Source organism: Jaculus jaculus, chromosome 12 (genome assembly GCF_020740685.1).
Source record: "Jaculus jaculus isolate mJacJac1 chromosome 12, mJacJac1.mat.Y.cur, whole genome shotgun sequence".
Taxonomy (NCBI): Eukaryota; Metazoa; Chordata; class Mammalia; order Rodentia; family Dipodidae; genus Jaculus; species Jaculus jaculus.
The window spans coordinates 107957784-107983972 of NC_059113.1; the positions used below are offsets into that span (position 1 = coordinate 107957784).

A 26189-nucleotide genomic window follows, 5' to 3' on the forward strand; every position below is an offset into this window, starting at 1 on the left:
CCGCCCTCCGGGAGTCCGCGTCGCTGCCCGGCCTGTTAAGCTGACCTGCCCCGCAAGGACTGCGAGTGGACAGACAGACAGACAGACAGACAGTGAAACCCAGCCCCAGAGTGTCCCAGGCACGACGTTCCTGACAGCCATGCATGTTCTCTGTCCGCTTTGGGTCAAGTCCTCTTTTTGGTCCTAGTCTGGTTGGTAGTAGTGAAATTCCAAACGAGCACACAGACAGACACAAAAACCACCGTTTCATCCTCGGTTTCGCTTCGTAGCGAGCCGCCGACGTCCTTTCTGTTGTTGCCCCAGACGTGCCCGGTGGTTACCATTTGCTGCCAGAGATGCAGCCGGGGCCGGGAGAAGGACTGCATTTACTTTCCACAATGACACGTTGTTCTCCGCGGAGGCCATCTGCACTTTGGGGTACAATATAAACAAGGTGGGTGTGCCTCAGAAACCTCCAGAATAGAGACATCGCTTCAAGATTTAAAGACTTTTAAGGTTTCATCTATCTCAAGCACTTTTCAAGAAGAAAAAAATATTGTATTTATTTGCAGAGACAGAGAGAGAAAGAAAATTGGAGCACCAGGGCCTGTAGCCACTGCACATAGAGATGTACGAGCTGCTTTGCGTATCTAGCGTTACATGAGTATTGGGGAATTGAACCTTAGCCTTTTGGCTTTGCCAGCAAGCTCCTTTAATGGCTAAGCCGTCTCTCCAGCTCCCTCACCTTTTAAATTGGAGATTTATTTATGTCTGTGTAGCCTAGACTGCCCTTGAACTTGTGATCTTGGTGCCTCACCCTCGTGAGTGCTGGATCACCAAGCCCAATTTAAAGACCAAAGGACCCAGGTTTGATTCCCCAGTACTCACATAAGCCAGATGCACAAAGTACGTGTGCATCTTGAGGCCCGGGTTTGCCTATTCTCTCTCTCTGTCTACTTCTTTCTCTCTCTCAAATAAATAAATATTTTTGTGATTTTTTTTTTTTTCCCGGTGCTGAGGACTGAACCCAGGGCCTTACACTTGCTAGGCAAGCGCTTATCCACTGAGCTAAATCACCCCAACCCAATAAAAAATATTTTTAAGAAAAGAAAAAGACTTCTAACCAGATGCGCATGGTGGCACATGCATCTGGAGTTGTAGTGGCTATAGAGGCCAGGTATACCTGTTCTCTCTCTCTCTTTAATATCTTATTTATTTATTTGACAGAGAAAGAGGGAGAGAGAGAGAGAGAATGAGAATGAGAATGAATATGGGTACACCAGGGCCTCCAGCCACTACAGATGAACTCCAGACACATGTTCCTCCTTGTGCATTTGGCTAACGTGGGTCCTGGGTCCTTTGGCTTTGCAGGCAAATGCCTTAACTGCTAAGCCATCCCTCCAGCCCCCCCCCCCTCTTTAATTAGTAAACAAAAACTTAAAGACTGCTTTTAGTGGGTCAGGGATATAACTCCAAAGTAACAGAACTGGACTACGGTAGTTTAAACATGAATTAAGTGTGCAGGGCCCATAGAGACTCACTAGTGGAATTTATAATCAGCTTTTGGAGTAAGAGTAAATAGGTTTTGAAGCTTTTGTTTCCCTTTTTAACTATGTGTATGTCAAGAGGAAGGTATAAATGCAAAATATATCCTTATGGCATTCAGCAAAAACTAATGTTTCAAAATGCTGGATTGCAAATTTGGAAGTCAGGCTAAGCTCAGCTTTCAACATTCTGTGTTATGAATAAAAAGGAAGAAGTGGCCAGGCGGGGTGGCACACCCCTTTAATCCCAGCACTCCAGAGGCAGAGGTAGGAGGATCACCACAACTTCAAGGCCACCATGAGACTACATAGTGAATTCCAGATCAGCTTGGACTAGAGTAAAACCCTACCTACAAAAACACAAACACACACACACACACAGAAAGGAAAAAGTGGGTCTAGAGAGATTGCACAGTGGTTAAGGCACTTGCCTAAGAAGCCTAAAGACCCAGGTTCAGTTCCCCAGGGCCCATGTAAGCCAGATGCACAAGGTGGCGCATGCACCTGTAGTTTGTTTGCAGTGGCTGGAGGCCCTGGTGCACCCATCCTTTCTCTCTTTCTATTTGCCCCCCTCAAGCAAGTAAAATATTTTTTTAAAAGGGAAAAACTTGTAAAGCTGGACATGGTGGTACATGCCTTTATTCCCACCCCTTGGGAGGAAGAGATAGAAAGGTCGCCATGAGTTTGAGGCCACCCTGAGACTACATAGTTAATTCCATGTCAACCTTGGCCAAAATGAGATACTACCTCAAAAAAGAAAACAAAAACAAACAAAAAAAAACAAAAAGGGAAAAACTTGTGAGGGTTAAATGAATAAAATGTATCGGCTACATACTGAAGCTTACTTTGTTGAATGAATTGAATAAAATGGTTATTCTTGAGTAAGGAATGGCAAGTCTCTGGTGAACACACACATGCTTTCCGTTGCTTTGCGCGAGGCCTTGTGTCCATGTACAGTGTAAGTCATGTGGAAAACAGCTTGCTTTGGGAAGTTGAGTACTGAAGGCTCTCATAGGTTCTCACTGCTAGAATTCTGAGTACCTTGTATCGCCGCCCAGTTCCCGCGCTGCTAGTGTTGTGGGTAGCACCTTCTGTAGGCGAGGAAGCTAAGGCGTCTCAGAGGGTCCGTGCAGGCATGGAGTGCAGCAGATAGATGCCCGAGCGTTCATCCCCACTGTGCACAGCTTGTCCCCGGGTCTCATTTCATAAAACAGCACACAGTGACGTGGCGTTGCTGTGAATTCTCCGTCGCTGGTGACTTCAGATATGAAGAATTCGTAAAGCACCAGTCAGCATGTGCCCAGTAAATGGTGCCTCTCAACCTTTTCCGTTCACTGAGCGTGTGGCCATTTGAGCCATGGTTGGCAGACGAGGAGAGGGGGAGAAGAAAGCCGGTGCACTCTGCTGGAGCAAAGGTCCGAGCTGCGGCCAGTGAGCACCTGCCAGCACTGTGGGGAGCAGGCTGGCAAAGACAAACGGTACCCCATTGTGGAAATCTGCGGACGCCACAGTGAAAATCTTGTGCATAGTATTTAGTTGAAAGGACCCTCTTTTTTTTCTGTGCGTGTGTGTGTGTGTGTGTTAAGGTTTTTTTTTTTTTTTTTTTTTTTGAGGAAGAGTCTTGCTCTAGCCCAGGAATGTAGTCTCATGCTGGCCTTGAACTCACAGTGATCCTACCGCTGCCTCCTGAGTACTGGGACCGAAGACATGCATCACTATACTCTGGTAGGGCCCTCTTTAGTTTTTATTTATTTATTTATTTATTAATTTGAGAGCAACAGACACAGAGAGGGAGAGAGAGAGAATGGGCATGCCAGGGCTTCCAGTCTCTGCAAACAAACTCCAGACGCGTGCGCCCCCTTGTGCATCTGGCTAACGTGGGACCTGGGGAACCGAGCCTCAAACCGGTCCTTAGGCTTCATAGGCAAGCGCTTAACCGCTAAGCCATCTCTCCAGCCCATAGTTTTTTCTTTTTTTATATTACTTATTTGAGACGGAGAAAGGGGCGGGGGGGGGGCGGGGAGGAAGGGAGAAGGAATGGGCAAGCCAGGGCCTCTAACCACTGCGATGAAAGCACACCAGACTCATGCGCCACCTTGTGCATCTGGCTTTACGTGGGTATTGGGGAATCAAACCAGGGTTCTGAGACTTTGCAGGCAAGTGCCTGAAGGCATTTCTCCAGCCCTCTTGATGAAATGAAACTGGAGAAGTGGATGCCTGGAGGCAGGAGTTCTGAGGTGGCATGTGATAATTGCAATGAAGCGCGGGGGAGAAGCAGGAGAGATGGCTTGGCGGGAAAAGATGCCTGCTTACAAATCCTGCAGCCTGGGCCCGGCTCCCCAGTCCTCACGTCGCACCAGAAAGTAGGACAAGCACCACACCCTCACAGCCCTGAGAAAACTGCCCCAATAAAGCACGCTCACAGGGACACTGAAACTGACATGACTGGCTGAGACAGATTTCTTTCTTTTTTATATTTTACTTATTTGAGAGAGAGAGAATGGAGAATGAATGGGCGTGCTAGGGCTTCTAGCTGCTGCAAACTCCAGATGCATGCCACTATCTTATGTGTCTGCCTTATGTGTGTACTGGGGAATGAACCTGGGACCTTAGGCTTTGCAGGCAAGTGCCTTAACTGTTAAGCCATCTGTCCAGCCTCTGAGACACATTTCTGGGAGGATATTGATGGTTGTTGCCAGAAATAAGGGATATCACAATGCAAAACAGATTTGGTGGTGGACAGAAGACAGGAGAAGATGGACTGGTGGGGCATAGCTTTTTGGAACTGAGAAGTTGTTTTGATATGTGGAAAGATAAAATGAAAACTGGAAGCTCTTTATATTCCATAAAAGGGAAGAGGGCTGGGGTGACGGCTCTGCGGTTAAAGGCATTTGCTTGCAAAGCTTGCCTGGGTTCAGTTCCCACGTAAAGCCGGATCCAAACAGTGGTGTCAACACTGGTGCCTACACACACACACACACACACACACACGCACGCACACAAATAAAGAAATAAAAAGAAGTGGGCTGGGGTATAACTCAGTGATAGGTCTAGAATGCATAAGAACCTAGATTTGGTTCTTGGCACCAAAAAGAAAAAGAGAAAAGAAAATAAATTTTTGAATGGGAAGAGATGTGCTCCTATTGTAAGGAAATGGCCTAGAGCAGACGTGGTCCTGGGAGTCACTCCTTACAATCCTCGTAATTGAGAGCTCCTCACTTAGTAAGAATGTATCCATGTCTGGATTAGCATCCTGGAAGAACAGGAAGAGGCCGGGAAGGGCACTTGTGAAATTACGAGGCTCTGTTTCTTATCTTGAAATAGCACGTTGCCGATTCTCCCGGACGCGGTGATTGCCAGGTGTGTGCTGCAGTGTTGCAGCATCGCCATCCTTATTCACACTGTCTCCTCTTGTTCCCCACATTAACAGATCGCAAACCCTTTCCACTTAGAGCCATGGCAAGCCTCTGTTTTTTCTTTCTTTCTTTTTCTTTTCTTTTTTCTTTTTTGGTTTTTTTTGAGGAGGTAGGGTCTCTCTCTAGCCCAGGAGGACCTGGAATTCACTGTGTAGCCTCGAACTCACGGCAGTCTTTCTACCTCTGCCTCCCGAGTACTGGGATTAAAGGCATGTGCCACACACCCGGCTCCCTGGTGAGCCTCTTAAGGAGGACAACAAAGTGGGGTGCGTGGCTGGAAAGTGGTTTCGTTTATACCCAAGGTTGTGGTGGAAGAGCCTCAAAGGAGAAGAGAGGGCTGCCTGGTATGATGGAAAGAATAGAAACCAGGCGGGGTGGCGCACGCCTTTAATCCCAGCACTCGGGAGGCAGAGGCAGGAGTATCACCGTGAGTTCGAGGCCACCCTGAGACTCCATAGTGAATTCCAGGTCAGCCTGGGCTAGAGTGAGACCCTACCTCGGAAAACAAAAACAAAAACAAAAACAAAACAAAACAAAAAAAAGAATAGAGATCCACAAATACATCTTGTTGCCTTCCGTTCTCTGCCTTTACTTTTCCCACTGTGTAAATGGTAATAATAACAGCAGTTTTGAAAATGAGCCTTGATATATAAAAGTACCTGTCACATGGTAGACAGTGTTTCTGTTGTCATCATACTCTCCCAGGACCTGTGATAAGAAAGAAAGAAAAACACCCAGAGACCATCTTTGACACATAAAAGTGCCCAGGACTCAGTAATAGAAGGACCTATAGATGAGTTTAGGTATAATTGCTGACTTTTGGATTAAGCAGTGAACTCTTTATTTTTAGTTCCCTGCTGTTGTGTTGGGCCCAAGTAACTGCCTAATCAAACAAAATGTTGTTGAGCACGAGGAGAAGAAAGGGGCAGGGCACCATCACGCCGCTGTGTCAACGGCACGGCGCCCTGCTACTTTGGGGCTTTGCTCCGTAGCAGTCACGTGACGTGTGTTTAGTAAGTGCCTTCTGTGTTAGACAGAGACGGAAGTCCTTGCCCTTCTGGAGCTTGTTTTGTTGTTGTTATTTTGCTTTTTTTTTTTTTTTTTAAAGGTAAGACCTAATTCTAGCCCAGTTTGATCTGGAACTGTTTAGTCCCAGGCTGGCCTTCAACTCATAACAGCCCTCCTACCTCTGCCTCCCCAGTGGAGGGATTAAAGGTATGGGCCACCTTGCCCAGCTTTAGAACATAGTTTTTAGTGGGAAAATAAGTCAATGAGACTCCTGTTTTTTGTTTGTTTTTTTTTTTGGTTTTTCAAGGTAGGGTCTCACTCTAGCCCAGGCTGACTTGGAACTCACTGTATGGTCTCAGGCCGGCCTCAAACTCACGGTGCTCCTCCTGCCCAGCAAAGTCTCCTTCTTATCACAGGAATTCTGCTTTTTGCACCGTGTTTGTAAAGTCGGGCTCCTTAAGCAGATGACCAGGATAATGATAGCGGATTCTCTCGGCTGGTGCAGAGCATTAGGAAGGGGCATGTCTTCCCTGCTCGTGTGCTCTTCCTTTCCCTTTCTGCCCAGCAGAGCGACTTGTTTTTGCACAGTGCCAGCATTATATGTATGCTGAATGTTAAATTGTTCCTATGTCTCCAAATTTATTTTTATTATCTCCCCTTTATCATCCCGAATTGATTCATAGCACAGTTGTTCCAGTCAGAGAGACCTCACTGCCCTGCAGACGAGGTGCGCATTGAATGGTGCAAGGAAGAGGCAGGACAGAGGAGGGAGCGGTCGTCGTGTCACGGGCTGGGCTCTGAGACTGCAGTGGGAATAAGGCTACTGTAGCCAGAGCCCTCACTCAGCATGATGAAAATCTGGAGATTACTCAGCTTGTCCACTAACAAGCATAATAAATTACATTTTGTTTTATTTTCTCATTGATAAATGCGATAGTTCCAGTTTAAAAAGATTCAGCTTTAAAGACATAGAAAATGCCCATTGCATTTACTTGACTGATACAGATAAAATAGAGCTGACTGTACACTGTCATTGAAGAAGCCTCAGGCTAAATACATGCTTTGAGTTAATGAACCGGATGTTTAAAAATACATTTGTACAGTGTAAGAGGGTTGGCAGTACTTACTAATGACTATTTTCTAAATGGGAAAGTTAGGGCAAAATATAGTCTAATATATATTTGCTTGGTTTATCATCATGCAGAAGAAAAATAAACCATAGTATTTTAATTTTATTTGCAAGCAGAGAGAAATTGGGGGGGGGGGAGAATGAGTGCACCAGGGCCTCCAGCTGTTGCAAATGAACTCCATACGCATGTGCCACCTTGTGCTTCTGGCTCACGTGGGTTCTGGAGAGTTGAACTGGGATCCTTTAGCTTTGCAGGCAAACAACTTAACTGCTAAGCCATCTCTCCAGCCCGGAAATCAGTCTTTAAATCTAAAGTCTTTGAAACTTTGTGCTTTTAGAGTACAATCATGAAACATTCATACATTAAAACATTTAAGTGGGCTGGAGAGATGGCTTAGCAGTTAAGGCACTTGCCTGTGCAGCCTAAGGACCCAGGTTCTATTCCCCAGTACCCATGTAAGCCAGATATACAAGGTGTAACATGCACCTGGAGTTCATTTGGAGTGGCTAGAGGCCCCGGTGTGCCCATTCTCTCTCAATCTCTCTCTCTCCTCTTTTTCTCTCTAAAATAAATAAATAAAATCTTTAAAAAAAGTACGTGCTAACAAATTGAAAAATTTGAAATATTTTGCTCCGTATATGGGACAAGACTTGGATTTAGAATAACTTCTATGGGAGTTATAAAATTGTTGAGGTTTCATTGATTGAATTTGACTAAGTCATGTTTGGTTTCTAATGACCAAAATATCCAGTTAAAGTTTATAGAGGGAATAAATTCCATTGGTGATTTATCCCACTGAGGAACTGGTGTTGGAGGTTTGGACACTTGTGAGACTGGAGAGAGGAGGTGAGTGCGCTTCCTAATGAGACAGGAGGCAGCAGTTGCTGTCACATGAACCCATAGCTAGTTTAGTTGTCCCTCTGGAGATCCCTGTGTATTAGTCAACCTCCTGTGGCTGGGCCAGAATGACCTGGTAAAAGCAGCTTAAGGGAAGGTCTTATTTCAGTTCAGTTCCAGTTCCAGTTCCAGTTCCAGGTCACCACCCACCGTGGCAGGGAGGGCACGCTGTCAGGAGCTCGAGGCTTCTGCTCACATTCAGCAAGGTGACGGGAGAGCAGTGAGTGCAGCTGGCCAGCTCTCCTTGCAGTGCAGGGTCAGCCCATGGAGCGGCCCTGCCCATGGGGGTGGGGGAGGGGAGGGGAGCGTCTTCTGGCCTCGTTAACCTCATTAGGAGAATCTCTCACTGATGAGCAGAGGCTGACCTAACCTGCCACAGGTGATTGCAGGCCATGTCAGGTTGATACTACAGACCATCACCCCTTGTGTCTGCCTGTCAAGGACCTGAACTGCAGGCAAGCACCACACTGACCTGGCACCTAAGGGATGCTGAGGACCCAGAGCCCAGTCTTCAGCTTGCGACAAGTCCGTCCTGGAGCGCTAGGCCACCTCCTTGTGTCTTCTCACTGCCATCGTGGTGCTCTTTCAGTCACAAAAGTTTTCAGTTTTTTCTTTTTTTCCTTTTTTTAATGAGAGAGAGAATGAGAATGAATGAATTGGCATGCCAGGGCCTCTAGTCACTACAGTTGTACTCCAGATGCATGCATCACCTGTGTGTCTGACTTACGTGGGTTCTGGGGAGTTGAACCTGGTTCTTAGGCTTTACAGGCAAGCACCTTAACCACTAAATCATTTCTACAGCCCCAAAGTTTTTGAGACGGGGTGGGTGGTGGGTGGAGGGTGGAGAATGGGTGCACCAGTACCTCTAGCCACTGCAAAAGAACTCCAGATGCATGTGCCACGTTGTGCATCTGGCTTATGTGGGACCTGGAGAATTGAACCTGGGTTCTCAAACTTCACAGGCCTTAACCTCTAAGACATCTCTCCAACTCCCCAAAAGTTTTTAATTTTAATGAAGTGTAGTTTATTTACATTATTTTTTATTTATTTTTTTTTTGGTTTTCTGAGGTAGGGTCTTGCTCTCGCTCAGGCTGACCTGGAATTCACTCTGTAGTCTCAGGGTGGTCTGAACTCACGGTGATCCTCCCACCTCCCGATTGCTGGGATTACAGGCGTGCACCACCACGCCTGGCTTGTTTACTTATTTTTTACTCATGCTTTAGGTGTCATTTCTAAGAATTCATTGCTAAATCCAGTCATGAAAATTAGTCTCTTTTCCACAATTTTTGAGATACTATATAGCCTAGGCTACACAAATCATGATTTTTCTTCTGCCTCCGTTTTAAGAATTAAAAGCAAGACTTGTGTGTGTGTGTGTCTGTGTGTCTGTGTATCTGTGTATCTGTGCACGCTGAAGTGAGAGAACAACCTCAGGGCTCAGTCCTCGCCTTCCAGCTTACTTGAGGCCTCTCGTCTGCTGCCGCTGCTGCCGCCGCCACCACAAGCTTTGGGGATCCTTCGTCTGCCTCCCATCTCACCACAGGCATGCTGGGATTATGAGCACATGCCACCGAGCCTGGCTTTTTGTGGGTTCTGGGTCTGAACGCAGATCCTCACTCTTAGGCAGCAATTGCATTGCCTGTTGAGCCATCTCCCCAGCCCCCATCCCTTCCTGTGTGTGCCATGCATGTTTCTTGTAAGACTTTGCTAATTTAGCTCTTGCATTTAGGTTGCTGACTCATTTTGTATGGGTTTTGATGCCTGGGGTGCCTCAGGGTCAGCTTCCTTGTCCTGCAGTGACTGTCCTGCGGTCCCAGCGCTGCTTGCCGAGGAGGGTGGCTTTGGGGCCTGGCACGTTTTCTGAAAGTCATTTGACCATAGGTGTGTGGACTTATTTCCAGCTCCTCTCAGGTCTGCTGCTTTACTCTGTGTACCTGCATTTGCATCGGTGTCATATAGCTTTGATTATTGGACTTTCACACTAAAAATCTTGAAATCAAACGTGTTTAATCTCAGCACAAGGGAGGCAGAGGTAGGAGGATCGCCGTGAATTCAAGGCCACCCTGAGACTATGTAGTGAATTCCAGGTTAGCCTGGGCCAGAGGGAGACCCTACTTCCAAAAACAAAAACGAGAGAGAGAGAGAGACAGACAGAGAGAGAGAGAGAGAGAGGGAGGGAGGGAGGGAGGGAGGGAGGGAGGGAGGGAGGGAGAAATATGAGTTCTTCACTTAAAAATAGTTTTGGGAGCTGGAGAGATGGCTCAGTGGTTAGGGTGCTTGCCAGAGTCCCATTCCCCAGTGCCCACCTGAAGCCTGACTCAGTGGTGTAATCTGGAGTTTGTTTATCCCCATTGCCCACCTGAAGCCTGGCTCAGTGGTGTGATGTGGACTTTGTTTATTCCCCAGTGCCCACCTGAAGCCTGGCTCAGTGGTGTGATGTGGAGTTTGTTCACAGCGGCTGGAGGCCCTGGCGTACTCGTTCTGTGTGTCTTGTGTCTGTTCTGTCTCTGCTTGCAAATAAATAAATAAGAATATTTTTAAAATAGTTTGCCTGTTGGGGGCCCCTGAGAATTCCACATGAATTTTAGATTGCGTTTTCCATTTTTCTACTAAAGATCATTGAGATGTTGGTAGGTTTTGTGTCAAATTGCAGGTTGCTTTGGGCACTGTTGCCATCTTGAATCACTCAGCACATGGATGTTTCTTTGATTTTTTCCAGCATTGTTCCTGTGTTTTATAGCGTTCTGTTAGGTGTACTCCTCAACAGTCTTTTCTTTTGGATGTTGCTATAAATGAAGCTTCCCCCATTTTGTTTTTGTGTCATTCATTACTGGTATATAAAGAAAAAACCGATGTTTGTGTGTAAAAGTAACTGCGTGAACAGTCATTTAGTTTCTGTTACCTGTGCAAGTAAGTCACACAGGTAACTAGGGAAGTATAAAGCGGAACAGTAAATGTGGTCTGTGGTTTTCCTGAAGAGTTCTGAGCCGTCTTTGCAGCACAGTAGTGAGCAGTGATCTGACTATCCTTTGTACTAGCCTGAGTCATGTACACCTGGACATCATGAGAGGACAGTTGATCTGCTTTTAGTTTGGAAAAAGTTGCTTATGCAACTTAATTCTTACATGTTTTGAGAATTATGATGTTATAGAGAAAGCCTCTGGGTTGAACCCTATTTATTAGAGTTTGGTTCTGAGGTCTGTGAGTAATAAACATGATTAGAATTGAAGCTGACTTGAACCTAATGGCCATTAAATATGTTAATATACCTCTGTTTTCCTTGAAAATTTTAAATGGATAGCCTTAAAATTTCATCATGAGCTAGGCGTGTTGGTGCATGCCTTTAATCCCAGCATTCAGGAAGCAGAGGTAGGAGGACTTCCATGAGTTTTAGGCCACCCTGAGGCTACATAGTGAATTCTAGGTCAGCCTGAGCTAGAGATCTAACCTAAAAAAAAAACAAACAAACAAACAAAAAAAACCATGAGTAGACATGAACAATTTTAAACTTATAGGTAATTAAAGAAATAAAAATGTAAAAAATACCTGGAGAATCTGGGAAGGTCAGAATCTTAGGATGCAGACAGACCCTAGTTTCAATTCTGGTTCCTTTAGTTAAGAGGCAAGGGTTAAAGGGCAAGTTACTTAAAGCTAAGATCAAATACTCATGTAGTGCTTGATGAATGTTAACTACTGTTGTAAGCATTTTCTATTACTGACCTGCATCTTAGTTTCCTGTTTTTATGGACAGTTAAACCTCCTTCATAGAATTGTGAGGAATAAGAGAAATAATGTACAATGAGTACTTAACCAGACATATAGTAAGTATTCAAATGATAATATATTGTTTTACTTAGCCAACAAAGACAAGAAAGTGATGAAAAGCACTATTTGGGATTATGAATGAGAACTTTGGGAAACAGTTTGGCAATATGCGTACTTGTGTTAGTTTGTCACTGTGACAAAAATGAACAGTTTCACAGGAGGAAAGATTTATTTAGTCTCCGTTTCTGAAGTCATAGCCCTTGTTTGGCTGGTCCTGCCTCTTCTGAGCTGTGGTGAAGCAGAGCATGGCAGGAGGGCATAAAGAGCAAAGTTGGCCAACAGTGGCAGGAAACCGAGCTACAAACACACTCCAGGAGTAGTCCGGTGACCGACTTCCTCCAGCCGGGCCACCTCCACTTTCTGCCACCTTCCAGTAGAGTCGCAGTAGCCGGGACTAAGTCCTCATTACATGAACCTGACGGGACATTTCATGATCAGACTGTAACATTTCTGCAACTGGATCCCCCAAAGGAGCGCAGTTTGCATGGAGTTCACCTCTCAGTCCTCAAGTCTCCACAGTTCTAGTGTTGCTCAGAAGTCTCCGAGGGGCTGGAGAGATGGCTCTGCAGCTAAGGTTAAAGTGCTTGCCTGCAGAGTTGAATGGCTCAGGTCCCATTCCCCGGAATCCACGTGAAGCCGCTGCACAAAGTGGTGCACGTCTGGAGTTTGTTTGCAGTGGTGAAAGCCCTGCTGCACCTCCTCAATCTCTCTCTCTCTCTCTCTCTCTCTCTCTCTCTCTCTCTCTCTCTCTGTGTGTGTGTGTGTGTGTGTGTGTTTCAATCTCTGCTTGCAAATAAGTTAAAAAAAAGTTTTCGAGACTGAAGCCAGACTCGGTCACCTAGTTACACAGTTGTGAGGACAACGACCTAGAGGAAACACGCCCTCCGGAAAGGCACCAGGGGCACCGAAGGGAGGCACGGGCACCAAACAAAGCACGACTGGAACCCAGCCTGGCAAAGGTGGGATCCTGGAGCCGCGCACGGAGGCTTGGACATCTCTGCCCCCAGCCTGGCTGGCTGCAGCCCACGTGACTGCTCTTCTGGGCTAGTGCATGTGTTTCCTGCCTTTGCCTCTCCCACTTCCTGGGGTTTTCTTTGCACCTTCCGTTTCGCTCTTCATCTTACGTTGCCCTCTATAAATTCTGACCCTGCTAAACCCTGCCTGGGAGGAGTTTGCTTCTGAGCTCCTAAACTATGCCAGTGAGCATTGCTGCGTGCCAGCAGCAGCACCCGGATGTCCTAAGACCTGTTGGCTCATTCCATAGTGTGTCCTTCTTGGACCAAGGCTGGGATCCAACCTGACCCCAGGGAAACACATCCTTATGTGACTGCAGATGGCTCCCTGGAGGCTTTTCTCTAAGCAGTCTTTCAAATAATTTTTTTTTTTTTTACAATATGGGCACGCCAGAGCCTCCAGCACTCCAGATACTTGTGCAACTTTGTGTATCCGACTTCACATGGGTACCGGGGAATTGAACCCAAGACCATGAGACCTTGCAAGCAAGTGCCTTAACTGCTGAGCCATCTCCCCAGATCTCTAATCTTTTTTTTGGTTTTTCAAGGTAGGGTTTCACTGTAGTCCAGGCTGACCTGGAATTCGCTATGGAGTCTCAGGGTGGCCTTGAACTCACAGTGATTCTCCTACCTCTCTCTCCTGAGTGCACCCTGAAAACTCTAATTTTTTAAAATAATATTCATGTATAAGGACAGAGAAAGGGAATGGGCATGCTGGGGCTTCTTGTCACTGCCAACAAATTCCAGATGTGTGTGCTGCTTTGTGTATCTGGCTTTACGTGCGTACTGGGGAATGGAACCTATTTTTTCACTATAGACATGGCTAAGGTCAGACAGTAGTACACAGGCCACTGCCGGAACACTTGGTGATGCAGGAGCTCCTCTGCCAGATTGATCCATCTGTCACCGTGAATTTGGCCACACACAGTTGCAGGGAATGGACACAGTATGGAAGAGTTCTGTACAATGAGGTCATGCCCTTGGCTGTTAGTCCAGTTCCCAGTAGCGCCCTCTTCCCCATCTTCACGCTCGTGGACAGTCTTCTGTGAGGCAGGCTGGTCTTTGGCGCAGCCCATGGAGGTGACAGGCCTCTCTTAGTGTGGCACCTCTCAGGTAGGCCTCAGGACTGCTCCGCAGGGAAGCCCTGCCCGTGTCTGCATACGCCTCTCCTCTGCCTGTGTCCCGGGGCTCGTTTCCTGCTTTTGTGACGTTTGTCTAGTTCTCCCGAGGCAACGTTGTGACATTCTGTCTCTAGTACTCAGCAGTACTGGTATGCAGTTGAGGTCTGAACTCTGGCTTTGAGGAAAGGTCCTCTTTTCATGTTTGTCTTTTTGGGTGTATTCCTCAGTCTTTGTGTCCTGTCATTTACTCTCTTCCTACACTGCTAAGGTCAGCTTTACTGTCCTAGAATTGACAGAGTGCACGGTGACTGAGTGCTTTGATGAGCGCTGATGGGTTTCTGTGACTGAAACCTGCGGGACTGAAGTTGACTGACTGACCCACGCGCCCAGCACTTTTCTCTCAGGCCTCTTGGGAACCCCATTTCTGGGGTTCACTTGATAACATGCTAACAGCCATTAGCCAGTACTCATTGATTGAGTCGTCATTAATCTCATGTCTTTAGACTTAGTTTCAGTAGGTACTCTCTCTTTTATCCACCCCAATGTTGCCTCAAAGTCCAGAATTTGCAGGGTGTGGTGGCACACGCCTTTAATCCCAGCACTTGGTAGGCAGAGGTAGGAGAATTGTGAGTTGAGGCTAGCCTGGGATTACATAGTGAATTTCAGGTCATGGAGTGAGATCCTACCCTGAAAAAGTCCAGAACTTTAGAAGGAAAGTCAGTTCTTGTTCAGACTCAGTTTTCCAAATGCTTTTGCTCATCAGTGTGGTCCATATTCTTTCACCCTGATAGGATGTCTTGCCACCTCCGCATTGCTCTGTGCTGTTCTGTATCATTTTTGGCTGAAAATGTCCGTGTGCAGTGGTGTCCAGGAGACAGCTCTCCGGGTGTGACTTATTATAGCAAAAGGAAATACTGCAAGGCCAGCAAGGCGCAACCAGGTGCACCCTTCCAGAGTCCTTGCCCAGTGGATGCCCAGGGTGAGCTCCTCCTTCCTGCGGGGTTTTTAAAGCCAAGTGTGCAGTGCACTGAGGCTAAAGGCCTCTGCGCAGACTGGAAGTGCTCACTGCCGCAGCCTCTGCTAGCCGTGCATCGCCTAAGCCTTGCCGTTTGCAGAACAAGGGGTTCTTAGCCAAAAATGGTGGCAGTGGCCCTAAAGTGTCAACTCGCAGATGCGACAAAGGCCAGTCTGACCAGCACACCTTCCTCAAGACAGCTGGTTCAGGCCTGCTGTGTTCAGTGGTTTCTGCATGATGATGTCAGGTGCATTTTACCTTAAAAAGTAATTTCAATAAGTTTACAAATTAACTTTTTTAATTTAAAATTTTTATTGTATAATCCACACTATAAAGTTTACTTACTTAAAGTACACAGTGAATTTTAATGTTTATAACACTGTACAACCAGCACTGAGGTCTATTAAATTTTCATTCTCTCCCCAAATCTTTACTCATTTGGGGTCATTCTCTGTTCTTTTCTCCATTAAGTCTTCCTGTGGTAGCCCTGGTTAGCCACTAACCCCTTTCAACGTCTTTTCACTTTATTTCATCTCTGATGTCATAAGGTGGTGCTTCTAAGATACAGGTGCCGGGCAGTCAGTGTGAGCAAGAACGCGTGTGCCGCTCTGCAGCAGGAGCCACGGTCCCTTCTGCTGAGCTGCTGAATGAAGGAGCTCCTGAGGCCTTACCCACTCATGGAAGCTGCCCAGTAAGGATGCTGTTTGCTGGTTAACATTCAGCCTGTCATGGGACCCTGATTTGTTGGAAGATAGACTCATAGGGAGTGGATGAGTTCCAGGGAGTTGCCATGTTTGGATCTAGGGACAGAAAAAAAAAGAATAGGTTATTAGGAGGTGAAGGCAAGAACTTGAGTGAAGGCCGCTTACTTAAAAAGCTTGGCGTCAGACATGTTTCAGACTTCAGAGGTGTTTTTTTCCCTTCGAGGGAGGGTCTCCCTTTAGCCCCCACTGACGTGGAATTCACTCTGTAGTCTCAGGATGGCCTTGAACTCACTGCAGTCCTCCTACCTCTGCCTCCAAGTGCTGGGATTAAAGGCGTGCACCACCACACCAAGCCCCTTCCCCCGGCCCCCTTTGTATGTGTGTGTTTCTTTTTAAAGATTTATTTTCGGGCTGGAGAGATGGCTTAGTGGTTAAGCCCTTGTCTGTGAAGCCTAAGGACCCCGGTTCGAGGCTCGGTTCCCCAGGTCCCACGTTAGCCAGATGCACAAGGGGGTGCACGCGTCTGGAGTTCGTTTGCAGTGGCTGGAAGCCCTGGCGCGCCCATTCTCTCTCTCCCCCTCTATCTGTCTTTCTCTCTGTGTCTGTTGCTCTCAAATAAATAAATAAAAAAAAAAGATTTATTTTCATTTTTTTTTTTTGGTTTTTTGAGGTAGGGTCTCACTCTAGCCCAGGCTGACCTGGAATTCCCTAAGGAGTCTCAGGGTGGCTTCGAACTCACAGTGATCCTCCTACCTCTGCCTCCCGAGTGCTGGGATTAAAGGTGTGCACCACCACGCCCGGCTTTAAAGATTTATTTTTATTCGAGACAGGGCAGGGGAGAGAGACTGAGCGTGCCAGGGCCTGTAGCCACTGCAGATGAACTCCAGACACATGCCCCACCATGTGCATCTGGCATACATGAGACCTGGAGAATTGAACCTAGATCTTTAAGCTTCGCAGGCCTGTGCCTTAACAGCTAAGCCATCTCACCAGCCCCTCCGCCCCCTTTTTTTCAATTCTATTTATTTATTTATTTGACAGAAAGAGGGAGAGAGAGAAAAAAAGAGAATGGGTGCACCAGGGCCTCCTGACATTGCAAATGAACTCCAGACACGTGTGCCTCCTTGTGCATCTGGCTAATGTGGGTCCTGGCGAATTGAACCTGGGTCCTTCATCTTTGCAGGCAAATGCCTTAACTGCTAAGCCATCCCTCCATACCTGTTTTTTTTTTTTTTTTTTTTTTTTTTTTTCCTGGTAGTGTCTTACTCTAGCCCAGGCCGACCTGGGACTCATTATGTAGTCCCAGACTGGTTTTGAACTCATAGTGATCTCCCTACCTCTGCTTCCTGAGTGCTGGGATTAAAGGCCTATACCACCATGCCCAGCTGATACTAGAGTTTTTAAGACTTTAAAAAATTTGCACAAACTCTACCAGTTAAGCATTCCTAATAAATTATAAATCTGAAGTGCTACAAAATCTGGAATGTTTTGATTGTATGAATAGCTTTTTTCTTCATCCTTAACATGGATATGAAATACAAAATATAAAAAGGGGATTTGAGCATGAATTTATAGTGGACAGGAAACTAACATTTCTAGAAATAGGACAATTCCAAGGCAAAGGCTGTTTTGTTTGCTTTTAACTGTGTGTGGATGGAAACCTAGTTTCTTCAGAGATTGAAGCAGCAAACGTCATGCTGGGTGTGTGTCCTGCTGCTGAGCGCCATTGCCAGCCTCATGTGTTCCTGCACATGTTCAAGTCTGAGTTAGTTCTTGTGCATTTGAAATACATTCTTCTTAATTTTTATTTATTTGTTTATTTTTATTTTATTTTATTTTTTGAGCTAAGATATCTGTAGAGCCCAGGCTGACCTGGAATTCATTATGTAGTCTCAGGGTGGCCTCGAATTCACTGAGATCTTCCTACCTCTGCCTCCCAAGTGCTGAGATTAAAGGCATGTGCCACCATGCCTGGCTTCCTTTTTATTTAAAGTGTGTGTGTGTATGTGTGTATAAATATAAATAAATAAATAAATATATATATATATATAAAATATATATTTTAAATCCACAGATTTTATTTATTTATGAGAGAGAACACACATGAAAGGAGGTGAGGGAAGGAGAGACTGAGTACACCAGGGCCTCTAGCCACTGCGAACAAAGTCCAGATGCATGTGCTGCCATGTGCATGTGGCTTACGTGGGTCCTAGGGAATTGGACCTGGGTCCTTTGGTTTTGTAGGCAAGTGCCTTAACTGCTAAGCAATATACTAGTGCTGGAGAGATGACTTAGCAGTTAAGGCATTTACCTGCAAAACCAAAGGACCCAGGTTCGATTCCCCAGGACCCATATAAGTTAGATGTACATGATGTCACATGCTCCTGGAGTTCGTTTGCAGTGGCTGGAGCCCCTGGTATGCCCATTCTCTCTCTCTCTTTCTCCCCCCTTCTCTCTGCCTCTCTCTCTCTTTCAAATAAATAATATTTTTTCAATTTAATTTATTTATTTGTAAGCAGAGAGACAGATAGAGAATGGGCACGCCAGGGCCTCTAGCCACTGCAAACGAACTCCAGATGCATGTGCCCTTGTACATCTGGCTTACGTGGGTCCTGGGGAATTGAACCTGGGTCCTTTGGCTTTGCAGTCAAATGCCTTAACCATTAAGCCTTCTCTCCAGCCCCAAGAAATATTTTTATATATTATAGATATATATTTTATATATATAATATATGTATACATACACAGAGAGAGAGAGAGAGACAGAGACAGACAGACAAATAGGAAATAGAGATTAGCCACTCCAGGGCCTCTAGCTGCTGCAAATGAACTTCCAGACGCATTCACTGCCATGTGCATCTGGCTTACATGGGTACTTAGGAACTGAACCTGGGTCCCTAGGCCTAGCAGGCAAGCACCTTGACTGCTAAGCCATCTCTCCAGCCTTATTAAAAAAAAATTATTTACTTGCAAACAGAGTGAAACAGAACAAAAAAGGAGAGGGGGCAGAGAATGGGTGTGCTATGGCCCCTAGTGCTGCAAATGCTGTCCAGATGCGTGCGCCACTTTGTGCACCTGCCTTTATGTGGGTCCTGGGGAGTCAAACCTGGGTCATTGGGCTTTCTATTTCTAGGTAAGCACCTTAACCACTAAGCCATCTCTCCAGCACTATATTCTCATTTTAATGTCAACACAGTTTGGAAACAAATGAGATATTTTTGGATGCTGGAGATTACTCTGGCAAATGACTTGTTCTCAGGAGAAAGCACCAGCTCTGACAGGCGCCCTCGTCCTTGTCTCCCAGGAGCCGAACGAGATGCTGCTCTCCATCGGGATGCTCATGCTGTCGGCCACACAGGTCTACACCATCCTGACCGTCCAGCTCTTTGCAGTCCTAAACCTACTGCCTGTAGAAGCGGACATTTTAGCAGTAAGTACAGTAGAACACATTAATGTCTAAAACCTTATCTTTTTAAAAAAGTATTTATTTGCAAGGAGGGAAAGAATGGATGTGCCAGGGCCTCCAGCCACCGCAAACAAATTCCAGATATACGCACCACTTTGTGCATCTGGCTTTCCATGGGTATTGGGCACTCAAACTCAGGTTGTTAGGCATTACAGGCAAGTGCCTTACTCGCTGAGCTATCTCTTCTGCCCTAAAACCATCTCTTAAATGCTTCCAAAAAGGTTCTGACTGACTATAGAGGGTTTACTTACAAACATACCAAAGTATATATAGTTACCTGAAAGTGGAGTGTCTTAGCTGTTTTCTTTTGCTCAATAGCTAATGTAAGTTTTATATACCTGGTAAGTGATGCTGCTTTCCAGAAAATATGCACCTCCTGAAATGTGTTGTTTATGTAAATTTATGCATTTCTTTAGTACCTAGTGTACATCTTCTTTAGTTTCTCTTTTGGGTCTTGCTTGGTAGCTGTGAAAATCCTCAAACTCACAATCCTCCTGACTTCTGGGATTCTAGATGTATACCGCCCCTCCTTTAGTTTTTTTCTCCTCTCCCCTCCTCTCCCTTCCTCTCCCCTCCTCTCCCCTCCTCTCCCCCCCTCTCCCCCCCTCTCCCCTCCTCTCCCTTCCTCTCCTCTCCTCTCTTTTCCTCTCCCCCCCTCCCCTCCTCTCCCTTCCTCTCCCCTCCTCTCCCTTCCTCTCCCCTCCTCTCCCTTCCTCTCCCCTCCTCTCCCCCCCTCTCCCTTCCTCTCCCCTCCTCTCCCCCCCTCTCCCTTCCTCTCCCCTCCTCTCTCCCCTCTCTTCTCCCCTCCCCTCCTCTCTCCCCTCCTCTCCCCCCTCTCCCTTCCTCTCCCCTCCCCTTCTCCTTCTCTTTCACAACTCTACTCTCCATCATATCCCCTCTTCCTCTCAATAAGTCTCTCTTTTATTTTGACATCATCATCTTTTCCTCCTATTATGAGGGTCTTGTGTAGGTAGTGTCAGGCACTGTGAGGTCATGTATATCTAGCCATTTTGTATCTGGAAGACTGCAATGTAAACAGTTCTACCTTTCCTTAGGCTCTTACATTCTTTCTGCCACCTCTTTCGCAATGGGCCCTCAGCCTTGGAAGGTGTGATAGAAATGTTTCAGTGTTGAGCACTCCTCTGTCACTTCTTCTCAGCACCATAGTGCCTTCTGAGTCATCCCAAGGTCACTGCCTTCTGAAAAGAGAAGCGTCTCTAACCAAAAGTGAAGAATAGCATTAATATATGGGTGTGAACATTAAGAGAAGTGCTTATAGGGCAGTTGGTAACATAATATATGCATTTAGCCAGACAGCAGCAGACATTACACTCCTAGAGCTCATGACTACCCCTGTTGTAGGTTTTTAGTATCAGGGATGTATTCCCTCCCATGGAGCAGGCCTCCAGTCCAATTAGAGAGTGGTTGGTTTCCCTCATAAGACATATGCCACTATTGCACCCATTGGTTCATTTGGCTTGGCTGGCCAAATTTAAGACTTACAGTGTCCACTGTTGAGTATCTTCACTGGTGATTTCTCTCTCTCCCATGGAACTGCATGCAGTGTGGCTTTTTCCAGCTTTCTGTCAGCTGGTCAACATGGAGGAGGTTTTCAGCTCAGCTCCAGTAGGATTTCTCAATGACCTTGCAGCCCAAGTACGTGGAGTCTTCAGTAATAGGGTCTTACCATCTATTCCTATTGGGAAACCAAGGGCCTCAGCAATGCCCTGTAAAATAATGCATCAGGGACCTTCTTGGCCAACAACTCACTGAAGGTATTCCATCCCTGGCACTGAAAATTTTCTAGTAACAATCTATGGCTCCTGAGTGTTCCATTGTCCAAAAAAAGTAGGTTTCCATATGACTTATTTATATCCTCTTAGATTTTGATTAGCCCTCCCTCTACCTTTCCTTTACTCCATCTCTTCCCCTAATATCACGTAGGCCTTTTCATCCCCATTAATCTGTTCTGCTACTCACATATATACAATACCATTCTATTAAGTCCCTGCCCACTCCCTTCCATTCTGTTCCCTTTACATCTTCTTTCTAGCTTACTGACCTCTGCTACTGAGTTTAATTCCTACTCACATAGAAGTCCAATCATTTGTAGCTAGGATCCACATATGAGAGAGAACATGTGACTTTTGGCTTTTTGGGCCTGCGTTACTTCACTAAGTATAATTATTTCCAGATCCATCCATTTCCTGTGAATTTCATAACTTCATTTTTTTTTTTAATGCTGAGTAGAACTCCATTGTGTAAATGTGCCACATCTTCATTATCTACTCATCAGTCTGTTCCATTTCCTAACTATTGTGACTAGAACATGGTTGAGCAAATATCTCTAAGGTAGTGAAGTGAGTCCTTCGGATATATGCCTAGGAGTGCTATAGCTGGGTAATATGGCAACTCTGTTTTCAGCTGTCCCAGGAATCTCCATATTGATTTCCACAATGGCTGGACCAGATTGCATTCCCACCAAGAGTGTAGAAGGGTTCTTCTTTTTCCACATCCTTGCCAGCATTTATGGTCATTTGTTTTCATGATGGTAGCTAATCTGACAGGAGTGAGATGGAATTTCATTGTAGTTTTAATCTGCATTTCCCTGATGGCTAGGGATGTAGAACATTTTTCTAGATGCTTATATGCCATGTGCATTTCTTCTTTTGAGAACTGTATTTAGGTCCATAGCCCATTTTAAAAAATGTTTTGTTTGTTTTTATTTATTTATTTGAGAGTGACAGACAGAGAGAGTAAGAGGCAGAGAGAGGGAGAGAGGGAGGGAGGGAGAGAGAGAATGGGTGCGCCAGGGCCTCCAGCCACTGCAAATGAACTCCAGATGTGTGCTCCCCCTTGTGCATCTGGCTAATGTGAGTCCTGGGGAATCGAGCCTCAAACTGGGGTCCTTAGGCTTCACAGGCAAGTGCTTAACCGCTAAGCCATCTCTCTAGCCCATCCATAACCCATTGTTTTTTTTTTTTTTTTTTTTTTTTTTTGGTTTTTAGAGGTAGGGTCTCACTCTGGCTCAGGCTGACCTGGAATTCACCATGGAGTCTCAGGGTGGCCTCGAACTCTCGGTGATCCTCCTACCTCTGCCTCCCGAGTGCTGGGATTAAAGGCGTGCGCCACCATGCCCGGCCCCATAATCCATTGTTTTAATTGGGTTGTTTGAGTTCTTATTATTTAGTTTGTTGATTTCTTTGCATATACTAGGTATTAACCCTTTATCAGATGTATAGCTGGCAAAGATTATCTCCCATTCTGTAGGTTGCCTTTTTGCTCTATTCACAGTGTCCTTTGCTATACAAAAGCTTTGTAATTTCATGAGGTTGATCTGTGGTTTTATTTTCTGAGCAATTGGGGTTATATTCAGAAAGTCTTTGCCAAGACCAATATGTTGAAGGGTTTCCCCTACTTTATCCTCTAGTAGTTTCACAGTTTCAGGTGTGATATTAAGGTCTTTAATCCATTTGGACTTAATTCTTGTGCACAGAGAAAGATAAGGATCTATTTTCATCCTTCTGCAGATACATATCCAGTTTTCCTAGCACCATTTGCTGAAGAGGCTGTCCTTTCTCCAATGAGTATTTTTGTTGAAGATCAGGTGGCTTTAGCTACCTGGATTTACATCTGGATCCTCTGTTCTATTCCATTGATATACATGTCTGTTTTTGTGCCAGTACCATGCTGTTTTTGTTACTGTGGCTCTGTAGTATAGGTTAAAATCAGGTATGGTGATACCACCACCAGCCTTATTTTTGTTGCTCAAAATTATTTTAGTTATTAACTCTTTTTCCTTCTTCCAAATAAATTTTTGGATTGTTTTTTCTATTTCTATGAAGAATGCAATTGGAATTTTAATAGGGATTGCATTGAATGTGTAGATTGCTTTTGGTAAGATTGCCATTTTCATAATATTGATTCTTCTGTTCCAAGAACAAGGGATGTCTTTCCATTTCCTATTGATTCTTCAATTTCTTACTTGAGTGTTTTAAAGTTTTCATTGTAGAGATCCTTCACTTCCTTGGTTAGGTTTATTCCAAGGTACTTTATTTATTTATTTTTTCTTTGAGACAATTGTGAATGGGAGTGATTTTCTGATTTCATCCTCTATGTGTTTGTTGTTAGCGTATAGGAAGGCTCCTGATTTCTGTGTGTTTAGTTTGTATCCTGCTACATGGCTATAAGTACTTATTGGCTCTTAACATTTAGCTGGTAGAGTCCTTTGGATCCTTTATGTATAGAATTATGTCATCTACAAACAGTGATAATTTCATTTCCAATTTGTATCCCTTTTATGTGTATCTCTTGCCTTATTGCTATGGCTAAGACTTCCAGTACTATATTAGATAAAAGTGGGGACAGTGGACACCCTTGTCTTGTTCCTGATTTTAGTGGAAAAGCTTTAAGTTTTTCTCTACTTAGTAATATGTCGGCAATGGGTTTGTCATAAATAGCCTTTATTATGTTGAAATATGTTCCTGCTTTTCCCAATCTCTGTAGGACCTTCTCTTTCTTATGTTGGGTTTTTTTAAATTTTTTTTTTTGTTCATTTTTATTTATTTATTTGAGAGTGACAGAGAGAGAAAGAGGCAGATAGAGAGAGAGAATGAGTGAGAATGGACACGCCAGGGCTTCCAGCCACTGCAAATGAACTCCAGACATGTGCGCCCCCTTGTGCACCTGGCTAATGTGGGTCCTGGAGAATCAAGCCTCAAACTCGGGTCCTTAGGCTTCATAGGCAAGCGCTTAACCGCTAAGCCATCTCTCCAGCCCTTTTGTTGGTTTTTTGAGGTAGGGTCTTGCTTTAGCTCAGGCTGACCTGTTATTCACTATATAGTCTCAGGTTGTCCTTGAACTCTTGGCAGTCCTCCTACCTCTGTCTTCTGAGTGCTAGGATTAAAGGCGTGCACCACCACACCCCGCCCCCTTTTGAGGTAGGGTCTTGCTATAGTGCAGGCTGACCTGGAATTACACTCAGGTTGGCCTTGAACTCACAGTGATCCTCCTACTTAAACCTCCTGAGTGCTGGGATTAAAGGTGTGCAACAGCATGCTGCCAGAGAGAGTGAGACAGTGGGCACACTGGGTCCTCCAGCTAGTGCAAATAAACACCAGACACATGTACCCCTGTGCATATGGCTTTACGGGCAAGCACCTTAACCACTAAGCCATCTCTCTCTCTCCTTCTTTTCAGTGTCTTGAAGCAGTCTCTCATGTAGTCCAGGCTGGCCTTGAACTCCTCATCCACCTGCCTGGGCTTCTCATGTGCTGGGACTGCAGCCATGTGCCATCATGTCCACTTCTAGTGCTATTACACTTCTCATGAATGTGAGGCCTTTTAAAAGTTACTTATTTATTTAAGAGAGAGAGAAGGAATTTACTTAGTTATTTATTTAAGAGAGAGAGAAGGAAGCAGAGAGAGAGAGAATGAGGGGGCCAGCTAGAGAGAGAATGGGTGCATCAGGGTCTCCAGCCACAGCAAACAAACTCCAGATGCATGTGCCCCCTTGTGCATCTGGCTTCCATGGATTCTGGGGAATTGAACTGAGGTCCTTTGGCTTTGCAGACAAGTGCTGAGGAGATGGCTCAGTTGGCAGAGTGCTTGGCATGCATGCATGAGGACCTGAGTTCATTCCTGGGATCCGCATGGAAGAGCTGGGTCTGGTGGCGTGGACCCGTAAGTCCAGCACGGGGGAGGCACAGACAGGAGGGTCTGCAGGGTTTGCTGCCTAGTGAGTCTGGTTGGGTAGGTGAGCTCCAGATTCGGTAAGAGAGCCCATCGCAGAAAAGAAAGGGTGGAGAGCATTTAAAGAAGCTGCCCAACATCGTCCTCTGGTCTCCACATGCCTGCGGCACACACATGTGCATGTGTGCTGGCCACATGCATACAAACATGCATGCATACACACACCACACCACACAGACATACACATACAGTACTTCAGTGCTATCTCTGTTGGCATTATTTTAGAAATTCTAAAATGTCCATAGAAAATTTGAGTCTAAAGTTAATACTGATTAGGTTTGACGAGTTGCCCGGTGGTTAAAGGTGATTGCTTACAAAGCCTGATGGCTTTGATTCCCCAGGGCCCATGTAAAGCTAGGCTCACAAAGTGGCACATGACACTTATCCCCAACCCTACACCAGAAATAAAAAATAAAATTAAATGAATCCTAATGAGCCAGAAGAGAACACAGTGGTCCTGTCTTTGTTGTTGAAAAGAGCAAACAAAACCCTTAGATGAGACTGCTGCACTGAGCGCTAGTCTCCTCTTGGCTGTGTCTGCTCCACACTGGAAGTACACAGGTGTCAGCGTCCCCAGCTCTGTGAAGGTAACCGGGTCTTTGCTGAAGGTCTGTTTACTCCTGGCTGTGGCTGGTTTCTCTGACGCTACTAGATGAGAGGTGGAGACTCGCGCCGCGGATCTGGTGCGGTGCTAGCCACGCGTGTGCATGCTGGGCCGCGTTTGCAGGAGGCTTGCGTCCCTGCAGACCTGCGAGAGCCCTGCACACGTGGCCTTGAAGACGAGCGCTCTTACAGCCCCTGTGAGATTTTTCACCCTCGGTCGATGGATGTATGATTTCTTCCCTGGGGTAGTCTGGATATTTTTGAGGTGGAACAGAATAGTGCATTGCTATTCATATTTCTCCTCTAACCCATGCCCTTGGAATATTCTTGGGTCTGAAATGAGCTGGAGGAGTTATGGAGGGACCATGGAGAAAGGTCTTCCTCACCCTCCTGTCTCTTGGACTTCTCTGACCCCCTTTTGTTTTCCAGGCTGATCCCCGTCTGTCTGCTTTTCTCTGTGTAGCTGAGGCTGACTGTTGCTCGGTGGTCCTGTCTGCTGCGCAGGATGTTGAGTGGACTACACCGACACTCCCCGTCCTGTGGTTCAGTCAGAGCCCTTTCCACTGTTAAGTGCCTCAGTTTCTTTTTCTGTCATTTGGAGGTCGTGGTGACAATTGAGACCCAGCTTCCAGAACAGTGTCTCTGCCTGGAAAGTGCTTTGTACACGATTACTCTGGACACCTGTCCCCTCCCCTGAGAAGATGGTCACCCCTAGAG

General features: G+C 45.7%; 1 protein-coding gene across 2 annotated transcripts in view; it reads left to right on the forward strand.

Annotated features, from left to right (window-relative positions):
• Rnf13 (ring finger protein 13) overlaps positions 1-26189 on the forward strand; it is a 61918-nt gene that overhangs the window by 459 nt on the left and 35270 nt on the right. For both annotated transcript variants that reach the window (XM_004655904.2, XM_045131145.1), the window contains exon 2: positions 18957-19082. In XM_004655904.2, the coding sequence (XP_004655961.1) occupies positions 18969-19082 (114 nt within the window). In that variant the 5' untranslated portion in view covers positions 18957-18968. The remainder of the gene's footprint in view (positions 1-18956; positions 19083-26189) is intronic.